Raw genomic sequence first — 13,067 nt, forward strand, 5'->3', positions numbered from 1 at the left:
CCCTCATCTTTAGTGAATGACAGCCAGTGGGCTGCTTCTCAAAAACAATAATTAGCCATGCCACTTCCTTCCAAAGAACTCTTTGATGACTGCCATGGCTTCACCTCTACCCTAGGTCTGTGTGGAGACACATTCTAACCTACCAAGGTGCAGAGGGGTGCATGGGAGAGCCCCACTGCTTACGGGCTTTGGAAGCAGTCAGAGTCCGGTGTGGACAAACCTATCAAAGGGAGGGGAAACTCAGCTTGTTCTGTAACTGCGTAAGCCACAGACAACAGGAACACATCAACCAGGAAAATGTGGCTCTGGAGACAGATGGAAGGTCTGGCAAGATGGGTACCTGAATCTTCTTAGCTCTGACACCCTTACCTTTCCTATCTTTGGGCCTCTTCAGAAACAAGAGCAGGAACTCTCGGCCTGTGGAGCTGGAGACTCATGGGGTGGTATTCTTTCTGCAAGAGTCACTTTCCCAGACTGTAATTGAAAGAGGAGGGATAAGTCTTGGACTTGGAGTGTGGGGACCTGCCTCACACAGTGAGTTTGTACTCTGCTGTTGTTGGCTCTGTGGGCCTCAGCAATGCTGGGCTCTGTGTGAGCCTGTGTTTCTCATTGTACAGTGACGATGGCCCGGAGGGTTGGATGAGCTGTGTGCTAGTCCTGATGGGGCATATGGGGCCTCTCCTGTTGCCAATGAGCTGCCTGAGCTGTGAGAATCACAGAGCTCCATGCTAGAGAGAAGGCTCGAAGGGAGCCTGCAGGAGAAGACATATGAACCCCAGCCTCCCTGTGGAAGAGCTAATTCTCTGAAGGTGCAAGAACCACACAAGCCCTTCAATAGCGTGCTCCTTCCTGACCAAGAGCCTCTGGAGGGTGCCACACCCTGAAATGAGGTAGCTTGAAAAAGGAGCACCAAGAATGGGGTCTAGTTTGCTTGAAAACGCACAACTGGGGAGTCAAAGAGATATCAAGCCTCTTGGTGATGGGATGACAGACCCCCTAAATCCTCAGAAAACTCACATCTCCCTAGCCTCTGGATCTACCTACTGCTATGTCTTCCATGCTGTGTGCACCCAGGGCTCACAGAGAAAAGTCTGGTTGTTCATCCCTACTTACCTGCAGAGTGTTGTTCTTGATTGAAAGCCCCTGAGCCCCATGGCCAACTGCCCCTCTGCCGGGTCTGGCCCCTGAGCCCCGTCTGCAGTGATAAATCTATCTTTTCATTCTGTGGCTTTGTAGATACCTTGAGGCCAAGATCAGAGTCTGGTGGCCTTTCCCCAGCCCCAGGCTCAGGCCAGGACTGTTGGCGTACCACCGAAAGCTAATGTAGGCGTAGAGAGTAGAATCCTCTGCTGACCGGTAGGCTCTGTACCTGTGTAGAAGTCCCAGCCCAGCAGGTGTGGGACTGGATGGCACATTAAACACCCCCCACCTGGCAAAGCATCAATACCTGTTGTCATTCTTCAGGATCCTGATCAGAGAGGAACCTGAGGTGTATCCAGAGCTGAGGCAAACACCCTGCTGGCCTCACAGCTCAGCCGCCCCCTCCCCAAGGCCCATCATTTAAAGCTTCATCAAGGTCTGTGTTGGCAACTGAGTATTTCTAACAGACACACAGCCCAGCAGGCAGTGCCACCTGGCACCTGCTCCTCCCCGACAGACATCATTCCTTTTTTTTTTGAGCTTCCCTGGGGTTAACCAGTTCACTGTGGCTGCATCTCCCCAAGCATGCTGACCGCTGAGCACTGGCCCTGAACTTCACAGGCAAAGGCTTCTCTCAGTTCCCGAGATACCCAGTGTGAACATTCCCGGTCATATCTTCTCGCTCGGCGTGATTGTACCCACGTTGTTACCAGAGTTGTCAAAAGATCATAATACAGTCAGGAAGTTGAAAAGCCTTTCTACATCCAAAGTTGGAGGAGAAGCAAGAGTTTTACAGTTAAACCTGAACGGTGTGTGGAGCCATCAACAGGACAAGTACAAAGTAGGCTTTGTAGCATCTCTGCCTCAGAGGGTAACCTAGAGGTCACGGCATCCATCCCCTTATTCAAGATAATGGCATAGCTCAGTATCGAGAAAAGTCATGAACTTGAAAGGTTAGATGTGCCTACAAGTACTTAACCACTCTAGGTTGGGTCTCTGTCTCCTTGAGTTATTTGACTTATACAGTTTCATTTTGTTTGTTTTTAGGGCATAATAACACAGGCTTTAAGATCCTGACTGTGTAGGCAAGTGACCTGGGTTCAAGTTCTGAATCCATTAACTGACAGTGTGAACTTGGGCAGGTACTCGGTGCTCTATAACTGTACCCTCAGTGAGAGCAGGATGGGTGGGGCCCATAGCTCATCCACTGTCATGTGATCTGAATGAGGTAACATGTGAGCTTTTCAAAATAGCAGTTGGCACCCAGTAAAAGCTATATGAGTTCACTGATATTTTTAGTTGTTGTTTTTCCCCCTTCTGGATTTGTGGTTTTTCTCAGGAAACCTGCAAAATACAGCAATTTCATGCCACCTTTAGCTGGATGGCAGCATTCTCTGACCCTTCAGAGAGGCTGTGTGCCCTGCCTTCCATTTCTTATAGTCCTCCATACACACATCCCCCATAGGTACCCCCTCTACCTCTTCAGCATTTGAGCACAGCCCACCCTCCATTTGGTCTTAGGAACAAATGTAGGCTATGTAAGAAAATGCACATCCACTTGACAATGCTTTGATGGTCTGGACAAGCTTATCTGCCTGCAGCCGTTAGGCTCATAGTCACAATTCCTCCCTACAGGGCTACCTGGCTTGTGCAATGCGGAGCATGGGTTTGTGGTAGGAAGCTCAATGCCTTACAGTGGCTTATGATACCTGCATCTTTCTCATATGCAGAGCCTAAGGTCACCTCATCCTCTCAGTCATCTCACCCCCACTGTACCCCTCTTCTGGAACCTGCAGAAGGATAGTCACCTCCTCTGGTGTAATCTGTGCCAAACACCTGTCAACTTAGCAAAAGTTTCAGGTCTTATTAACAATTCCAGAGAGTCTAGAGCTACAAACCAAGGGGTCAAACGCACTGACTGTCCAGACAAGAAGTTCAGTGTCATCAGCCGAATGCAGGATGGGAACTCAAATCAGTCTAAGATTCAGTGTGTCATATGCCATAGCACCAAAGTCAGAGCTGGCTCCCTGTCAGACATCTCCATTCACAGCTGCCTAGGAGCTCTGAGCATGATGCTAGCCTCATTGCCACTTTGACTAGAGGACTGAAGTCCTGACTAGGGCTGGCCTGCCTGAGAGGCTTTCTTTGCTTTGGAGTCTCCAGGCTCAGAGCTACAGTGGAATTCAAAAATAGTTGCCCAAGGCATGCTTGGCAGCTGTGTGTATAAACACATGCAAGCGCGCTCGGGCACACACACACACACACACACACACACACACACACCACCCAAACCCAGACCAAAAGACAAAGAGCTACTTCCTATCCCCACAGGACGTGGGAGCTCCAGAACTGGGGCTGCTGGGGCTGCTGGGGCTGCTGGGGCTGCTGGGGCTGCTGGGGCTGCTGGGGCTGCTCTGCTGAACCCCTACTGCCTGGCTCTAAATCTCAGTCAGGGTACCTGGTCTTAAGATTCCCTGCAGCTAATACATTCCAAATTCCTAGAGTTGTCTTTTTCTTTAATGGAAACACCAGACTAGCTGACACTCTGGCTAGTAGGGACTGCAGGGGACAGGTGGACAGCAGGGTTTTGAGAAGATACATGGGTCCCCGGAGTCATGGGTCATCTACACCAAGCCTGACAACACAGGGAAGCCTGTGTGTCAGGCCTGTGAGAGAAAGCATCCAGCAGTGAAGAGGTGGCCAGCTCCAAGCAAGGCTACCCTTGCATCTCTGCTTTCCGGCCCTGACTCTCTGCAGCTGCCAACACCTGGATGTCTCATTTCAGGCTACAGTTTCAGGGAAGGCTGAGTGGACAACAATTCTGTTCTTCCCTGTCTGCAGCACAGTAGATCCCAGGTTTGGGTTTTACTGCTGTGGACAGACACCATGACCAAAGCAACTCTTATAAAGGACAACATTTAATTGGGGCTGACTTACAGATTTAGAGGTTCAGTCCATTATCATCAAGGTCAGAACATGGCAGCCCTCAGGCAGGCATGGTGTAGGAAGAGCTGAAAGTTCAATATCTTGTTCTGAAGGCAAACAGGAGAAGACTGGCTTCCAGGCAGCTAGAATGAGGGTCTTAAAGTCCACACTCACTGTGACACACTTCCTCCAACAAAGCCATACTTCCTGATAGTGCCACTCCCTGGGTCAAGCATATTCAAACCACCACACGAGGTCACTGGGAAACTACATTGAGCACCAAGAGTGGGCAGCAGTCTGCACGGCAGCCAGGTGCTCAGAAGATCAGCACTGGGCTGTCTTGACATGTCAGTTAAGCTCTTTGGGCCTTGGCTTCCCTTTCTGTACAGAGGCAAAAAGGACTGGGGGTTGGACAGAAAGGTGGATAATGTTTAGTCTATAAAGTGCTTTGCATCCCCAAAGATTGAAGATGGACTGGTCCTATGGAGGGGCGACGGTAGCAAGTTCTAGTAAAATCCAGAGATGAGACTCAAGACCTTCTGGCCGCCACTCTGTGCTTACATTCATTCTCATTAGAAAGTTATGTTACATGCCTATAACATAGTCAGTTAAGACTGGAAGTTTGAGGCTTGCTTGGGCTATATAGTAAGTCTACATAAGGCAGAAAACAGAAAGAGAAACTGTTTGTTGAGAAGCACCAGCCAGAGCAGGTACAGGGGGACAGGGTATCTGGGTTTAGAGAAACAAAATTGAATGAAACAAAAGTGTGTCGTGTTGAAGCTCATTACTTTGTATGCTAACTTAGAATTTAATTTTAAAAACTGGAAGGAGCTTCTCTTCTGGGCTGGAGAGATGGCTCAGAAGTTAAGAGCACTGTCTGCTCTTTCAGAGGTCCTGAGTTCAATTCCCAGCAACTACATGCTGGCTCACAACCATCTGTAATGAGATCTGGTGCCCTCTTCTGGCCTGCAGGCATACATGCAGGTAGAATGCTGTATACATAATAAATAAATAAATAAATAAATAAATAAATCTTTTTTAAAATCTGGAAGGAAAGAAGGAAGGAGGAAGGAAGGGAGGAAGGGCATGTTCATTCATGCTGTGCATATTGGAGGCACCCTCAGCATTAGGTGAAACTTGTGTGTAAGGGCACATGGGGTGGGCAAATCAGTGCAGAGCCTGATGCCAGCGTACTTGAATAAAAGCCCTGGCTACTGTTCTGACCTGTGAGCATTTAGTGAGCTCTTGATGGGCACCAGGTACAATGCTAGACTCTGGGGAGGCTCCAGTGAGCATGGTTGACTGGTAGGAGGGGCCTGATTTAAACAAGGTGGGTGCTGGCCTCAGGCAGAGGAAGGACTAGCCCTCACTGACAGAAAGGTGTTCCATAAAGTTACGGTCTCAGCCTTCAAAGAGTTGAAGCAAGTCATAGGGTTGAGCCCTGTGTTCAACTGGAGCTGTCTCTTCAAAATCCCTGAGCCTTCAGTGGCCATCTTCCGGCCCTCCATGACCTGTGACTCTGCTGCCCTGCCCCTTTCTAAGCCATCTCTGCTGGGCTTTCAAAGCTCAGCCCTGTCTTTGGTCCTTGATGCTCTGCCCTTGCTGTGTGTGGCAGGTCAAACGGGCATTTTTTTTCCTTCACACCTCTCCCCTGGATCTGCCACAGCATCCCTGAGCAGCCTTCCATTCTCTTGCCCAGCCACCCTACTCTTCACAAACCTATAAAATTCTGCATCCATAGGTCCCCGCTGTGTGCTAGATGTTTCTGCGTATCTTTCTTATCTATGTCTTACACACAGTTGTTAAAATGAGTGCCCTCATTGCCTCATTCCCAGCCTGTGAATGGTCTCGAGAACAAGGCCAGTGGAAACTTAAGATGTCTGTTTCTCCCTCATCCTGACCCCTCCTCTATACAGACAGCTGCCGAGGATGTAGAGTTACTCTCAGAATACTTCGTGTTTCCTGCCCTAGTCTTCCCCAATCTAAACCGTTCCCAAGAGGCAAGTGGATAGTTGCCTCTTGTTGAGATTTTGTTTATCTGCAATGCAATCTTCCATCAGGTCTGGAGTCTTTAAACTGCCCAATGACCGATCGTATGGTCCACATGACCTGTGTGGTCTCCTTTCTTCTCCTTGCCAACTTCCCATACCTTTTAGCACACCTCTTCCTTTGTCCTTGCTGAAAATCCTCCTCCTGCTGGCCACCCTCCCGACCCTGCCTAGCCACGTGCTGGCCAGTAGATGGCGCCCAGCTTCTATAGTACATGACCAGGTGGCATAGGATGCCAACCTCTCTGCAAAAACCCTCTCTGTCCTTACTGTGATGTGGAGGAAGAAGTGAGGAGATCAGCGAGATGGACTGCCTTAGACCCACTTCCGGTTGCCATGATAAAGTCCATGTAGGTGGAGGCCAGAACAGCTGAGGGACTGTGTGAGGAGCAGCAGTGTAGCACGGAAGAGTGGTCAGGGAGTGAGTCTCATGGACCCATCAAACAGAACCTCCCGCAGCCAACTGGAGGTTAGTGGCAGGTGACAGAGAGCCTATAGCATAAACCAACCTTATTACTGAGAAAGAGTGCCGGCCTCAACTTGAAGACTGCACCCCAAGGGCACAAGGAAAACGTGAGGATGAAGGCAAACTTCTTCCTGTGTTTGTACATAGGGTATTCTGGGAGTGCACCCCCCATTGTGTGCAGGTCTTTCTTTTGAACACAAGATGTAGATTAGATAGATAGATAGATAGATAGATAGATAGATAGATAGATAGATAGATAGGCAGGCTTGGAGTGTAACTGTAGGGTGAGAGTGTGATAGTGGAGGTGTGTGCTTGAAGAATGTGTGATTGTAGGTATGAGAGTGTGAGGCTGACAGGGTGGGCAGTGTGTGACTGTTGGTGTGAGGGTGTGACTGAGAGCAAGCAGTTTGTGACTGTGTGTGAATGTGAGGGTGGCTATGGGTGTTTGGGGTGTATGGTTGTTGGTGTGAGGGTGTGAATTGTGATCTGTGGTAAGAGGTGTATGATGCTGACTGTAACGGCATGAAGGTGACTATGAATGTTTGGGGTGTAGGGTTGGCGGATGTTAGAGTGACTATGGATGTTTGGGGTGTAGGGTTGGCAGATGTTAGGGTGACTATGGGTGTTGGGGTGTGTACGACTGTGGGCACGAGGGGTGTATGATTGCTTGTGTGAGTTGTGAGTGTATAAGTCTGGGTTGTGAGGAGTGTGTACTTGTGGGTGTGTAGGCATGAGGCATGAGATAAACCCCCTACTGCGACCTGGAGCTCCTATCTGAGAGCCCCTCTTCGAGCCCATCCTGGTCACACCTCTCAGTCTGAGCAGACTCAGTGCTGTTGTCTCTCTGCCATCGACCCACCTGCCCCTCCAGTGAGCACAGACAACAAGCAGTCTTTGCTGAGGCAATGGGGAGACACATCCCCATCTGTCTTGTGGTGGTCCATGGCTTCTGAGGTAGACAGCTACCAGAACTGCTTCTCCTGCTGTTCTTAACGCCTCCAGTGTGGGATACCAAAGAGAGCTCAGTGCCCCTGGTGCGTTCTGAACCCAGGAAGGCAATGGTGGCCCCTGTTCCTCCCTCTTACACGTGTCCGGGTGGCTTCCTGGTCGGCCACCTTCTTTTGTTGACCCTTGGGGGAGATGACTACATCAAGACTTTGTGGACCCACCAGCCGTTAAATAATGACCCAGAGACTGATTTATTTGTATTATAGCTTAGGCCTTTAGCTTGGACTACCTCACAGCTAGTTCATCTAACTTAATCCTATAATCCTAGCCCACCCCACCCTAGTTCTTTGCCTCACCCTCAGTCCCGGTACACTACCGACCCCCTCCGTGCCCTGCTGTCAAATCCCCACTACTCATTTCATCTCCCAGACACCCTTTCTCGGTGTGAAAGTTCTGCCTAGCTATTGGCCACCTGATCTTTATTAAGCCAATCAACAGGTGAGGGAGGGAGAGTGTTTGCAGAATTCTGAGGCAGGTGGATGATCTGTAAGAATAACAGTACCCAAATCCATCCAGTACTCACCTCTGAGGGCACAGCAACCAACAACTGAATATACAGAGACATCCTTCACACAGTGCACCCCTACAGACAACATGGCGTGGGAAGGTGCGGGTTCTGGTCCAGCCCTTTCTGACTGGGTGCTCTTCGGTGAGTGTCTCACCCTCTCTGAACCTGTTTAGCTCTTCCTTGTGAGGCGATGGTGACTTACTTCAAGTGAAGGGCTTGATGAATGGCAGCAGCTATCACTTTGTAAGTTTTTCTCTCTCGGTGGCTCTGGTGGCCTCCAGTGGCTATTCTCTGTGGCAGAGCCATGGCAGCAGCTGGCTGTGGGAAGGCAGCCAGCAGCCAGCGGGGAATTTGCCACTTTCGTGTCTTCTCCTTTCCTGCCGTGAAAAATCATCTCCTGTGGCTCTGTGGAAAGGGAAGACGCCATCCCTCCTATCTGACACTGGGCTGCAGGAGTCTTTGGTGGCTCCTCAGGGCAACTGAGTCCCTTTCAGCTCTGTAGCTATAACACATCGCTTCCTCCAGTGTCCACACCTGGCTGGATGCAGCTAGTCTTCTGAGGTGGGACTCTGCCTACCTCCTCGCCTTTTTTTTTTTTTTTCCTTTACATGACACCTGTTGCTCACAGGTACAAATCAAACGAAGAGTATATATATGTGCGAGGCCGCGGCCGAGGGAGATATGTTTGTGAGGAATGTGGAATTCGCTGCAAGAAGCCCAGCATGCTGAAGAAACACATCCGCACCCACACTGACGTCCGGCCCTATGTGTGCAAGCACTGTCACTTTGCTTTTAAAACCAAAGGTAAGAGACAGTTAGCTGGGGCACCACCTGCCCATGGCAGGGATCCCCCCCTGGGGGAGCCCCAGCACAGAGCCCTCTGCCTAAGGACTGGAGTACCCCCACATCCTGAACCCCCACATCCTGAACTCCCACCCACTTGGTAGCCATGGCAGAGCAGTGTGGCTCCAGACTGATCCGTGATGCCCACAGCTGCCACAGTCACACAAACTCCTGCCCATATTCCGCAGCCTCTAAGTCCACACTTTGTGGTTCTCTGTAGACCTCATCACCCCTTCCTCTGCATGTCTTCATGGCTCTGATGACCTCTGGCATGCACACTTGTCACAGTCACTCTTGCACTAGGGGATCCATTCCACTTGGAGCCACATGACACACTTGCATGTTCACTTTTCCCTATTCCTCCTCACCACACCCAGAGTTCTCTGATCCACCCCTCTTCTCTGCAGCGTTCAGCATAGGGTCCGGCTTCAACCTACCTCCACCCCCATCCTGAGAGTCTATCACTTCAGCTTCCAGCCTTACCCCACATCCCACAGAGTTAGGACAGGGTCTGGCAGTCATTTGTGAGAGGAAGGACTGGCTGTTGAGAGCGTGCATCTCAGAGAGCAATGGCAGGAGATGGTGGCCTGGGCCTGCTATAGTCTTGAGGCCCTGGTGGGATGGACATGCAAGGTTCTTGAATGGGGCACTTCCCTTGTTGGGGGGTCCTATAGCTTGCTTGCAGAGAAAGATGGTGGACCTTGCAAGGAAGCTGGGGTGAGCACCCCAGTGGGTTTTGCCTCTCACACTTTGCCTGTGTTTGGATGTGAGGATCCTGGCTTCTCTTCTGAGTTAACTAGAGGAGGAGTCACCGGGGGCTGCAGAGACAGAACTCAAGGCAGACGTTGGCTTTCCTCTTGTCCTTCCTTCTGAATCTCAGTGGGCAGGGCAACAGCTAAGGACAGGGGGAGCCGAGCCCTCAAGGCTCCTGTTGCCTTCTGCTCTTGCCACTGGGTCAGGAGTGGCTTGTCACTTTCCCAGGCCCAGTGGCCTCTTCCGGCATGCCCCACTACTCATTTCTTCTTGGTAGCAGACCCTGCTCTCCTCTGTCTTCTCACCATCATCTTCGAGCTGAGCACAGTTTCCCACCATGATCTGGAACTGGATGGAGACACCCACCCTTCCACTTCCTTTTCCTGGTCCTCTTCCTTAGCATCTCAGAAGCAGGGTCTCAAAGGGTGCTGAGAAGGCAGTTAGGTGGGATCCTGACCCAAAGCAGCCCAGCTTAGTGCACATGGGTCCTCTGTCCCACGCCCCCATCTGCGGCCTCTCCTTTTCTGGGCTTTTTGTGGAAGAGAGGTGGGAATCGCTGACTGATAACGCAAACAAGAAAGCCCTTAACTCTGAAAGTGGAGAACTTCTCGATTGGGCCAGAAGAGATCCCCAAAGCCCATCAGCCTCTGTCCCAAGGACACAATGCCCTCATCTTCCTCCCTCCACTGGCTGAGGCAACCTCTGGATGACCACAGTGCTCTTCCAGGTATACTGAGCGATAGCATCGTTCTGCCCTCAGCATGAAGAGCCCTGAGGAAGCCTCCACTCTGGGCTACCACAGCGCACATGCACCTGGCCCCAGTCCCCTGAGAAACGCCCACTTACACCTTGGCCTCACTCATTCTGGAAGGTCTGTTTGAGGTGGCAGTTTATCCCCTGGGAACTTTCCCTGGATCTCTGTCTCTGAGCCACCCCAGAGATCCAGACAGTCCTGAGAGTACATCCTGGGGACTGTGGCCTTCACATTTCCAGAGGTACAGGGAGTGCCTTCAGGAGGCTGGGTTTTGTTCTTGGCCAGTGATCAGGAGCAAGCTAAGGTCTTCCTCCCCGGGCCTCTGAGCCCTCTGAGCACATGGAAGTAAGTCTGAAACATGGACTCTCGTACTTCCGGCCCAGCACCGAGTGGGCAGAGTTGATAACAGAGGAGAACAGAGATTCCCCTTGGGCATAGAGTGGGGCGGGAGGCCAGAGTACCCGGCTTTCCTTAGAGCCACATCTCTGAAGCCCTGTCATCCGTCAGTTGTGAGCACCTCCTCTCCTCTCAGGACCTGTCTGTCTGCCTCCTAGCCGGGTCTTGCCCTTGAGTTGTGATTCCAGCCAGGATGTATGGGTACTGGCAGACCTCAATCCGGTGTCTGCACCATCTGGCAATGCCTGTGCCAGGACTCTTCTTGTCTGTCTCTGTCTGCCTGTTTGTGTCTTGTCTTTGTGTCTGTCACACACTCAGGTGGCAGTTTGGTCTCTGGGAACTCTTTGAAGAGGGTCTCATGTGTGAGGCAGGAGGAGGTAGCAGGCTAGCCCTAGGAGAGTCCCTTTCCTCTTTTTAGATTCTTTCTAGAGGCCAGAGGAGTGGCTGAGCTATGGACAAGCCCTTACACTGATCTCCTAGGAGACAGAAGTGGTAGCTGTGGGCAGGCCCTTGTTCAGCCCAGGAGACAAGGTGATGTCTGGTGCTCTTGCTAGAGCCAGCTCCCCTTCCAGACACTTGCTCTTCCAGCCGTCCACTCAACCTCCGCTTCCAGATGCCAGGCTGGTTTGTCCCTGAGGGCTGGGGGCAAGAAAATCCTTGGCTGGGCAAGCCTCCTCCCTGTAGCTTCTACAGGATGTTGACAGGAGCAGGACAGCCTTTGGGGGTTGGGCTCCCTCCTGCCTCTTCAGAGAGCCCCTGAGGTTCCTACTCAAGGGTGAGAGCATCCTATGATCACTAGCCCCTTCCCTGTCCAGTACACTGCCTGGCAGAGTCAGAGCCAGAGACCTAGCTCACTGGTAGAGTGATGGCCTACCATTCACAGGCACAATATTAAATAAAAGAGATTGTCACTGGGGGTGGGGTCTGCTCTGGGCCAGCTGTAGTTCACTCCCACGTGCTTTGCCTTGTGACCTTCGCAGTATTTCCATGAGGTGGGTATTTAAAGAAATAGAAAACCGGGACCCTACAGAGTAAGGAACATTGAAAAACTTACTCAGGGAACATAGCTAGCAGTACAGAGCCCAGACCTCCCCATAACCCTCCTCCACCAGGCCATCTAGCTACAAAACCACCGCAAGGCCAGCCACGTTCGAGGGTCCCAAGACCTGAGTCTAGCCAGAGCTTTTCATTAGCCAACGCTGTGGTTCTGGGCCAGTTGTTTCACTGTGCTGGTTTGCAGGAGCCCTGCCAGCACCCAGGACAGCCAAGAATCTTGCCCAATGATGTCATCAGCACCTGCGCCCAGAGTTAAATTAGAAACAGAAGAACTGAGCCTAGTGGGTTGAAAGACATGGTCTGTGGAATCCCACCCACCACTTTTCTCCTGGAGTGCATTTCTTGAGAGACTACAAACACTGCTCTAGCGGTGTGTCTAGCCTGGTTGACTAGAAATCTAAACTCTACAGGTATAACGTATATGGCAAATGTCACCGGTGTGACTGAGGGTAGTCAGAGAAGGGACTCAAGAACGGGAACCTCAGGGCAGTTGGGATCTCTGGCCTACAGCTCTCTCGTCTCACCTGCTGCTCGCTCAGACAATGAGCATGAAGGGCATGCGACTGGCTCGGGAGCTCTCCATCCAGGTGCAGGAAGGAGGCCCAAGCTGGGCAGGGTAGAGTTGGATGATGAGTGGGAAGAGAAGGAGTTAGTCCTCTCTAGTCTTGGCCATCGTATTCACCCAATCTCACTTGTGCTTCCCCAGCAGCCTCAGCCGAAAACCTGACGTTTCTGAGTGGAGATCACCCTTGGTTAGGCTATGTTCATCTGTCTGTCCATCTCTCTTCCCATTAGCTCTGTCTCCTGTCTACTCATCTAACAGTGTCCCTGTTCATGCGCCCCCCCCCCACGCACACACACACACACACACACACACACACACACACACACACACACACACAGGTTTTCTTGTCCCCACCCCCGGCTCTATCTGTCTGCCCATTCTCCTTTTCCCCTCTGGACTGGCCTCCCATACATTCCCACGTGTGGACATCCATCCTCCGATCATGTAGCCGCCCATCTTTCCATCTGCTTACAGGCCAACTTCCACCAGTTCCCCTGTTTATTTTTCCCCGTGGACCTTGCCTCCTCTGTCTGCCTGCCTGCCATCGGCTTCTCCTCCAGTGTCCATCTGTCCTCATGCTTCTATCTTTCTCTCCATGTTCCTCC

General features: G+C 51.4%; 1 protein-coding gene across 7 annotated transcripts in view; it reads left to right on the forward strand.

Moving 5' to 3' along the window:
• Hivep3 (human immunodeficiency virus type I enhancer binding protein 3) overlaps nucleotides 1–13,067 on the forward strand; it is a 404,287-nt gene that overhangs the window by 380,390 nt on the left and 10,830 nt on the right. For 6 of the 7 annotated variants that reach the window (XM_006502817.3, XM_030253274.1, XM_006502815.3 and 3 more), the window contains one exon: nucleotides 8,724–8,899. The exons of the other annotated variant lie outside the window; for it this stretch is intronic. In XM_006502817.3, the coding sequence (XP_006502880.1) occupies nucleotides 8,724–8,899 (176 nt within the window). The remainder of the gene's footprint in view (nucleotides 1–8,723; nucleotides 8,900–13,067) is intronic. 7 annotated transcript variants of the gene reach the window in all.

Source organism: Mus musculus, chromosome 4, assembly GCF_000001635.26.
Source record: "Mus musculus strain C57BL/6J chromosome 4, GRCm38.p6 C57BL/6J".
Taxonomy (NCBI): Eukaryota; Metazoa; Chordata; class Mammalia; order Rodentia; family Muridae; genus Mus; species Mus musculus.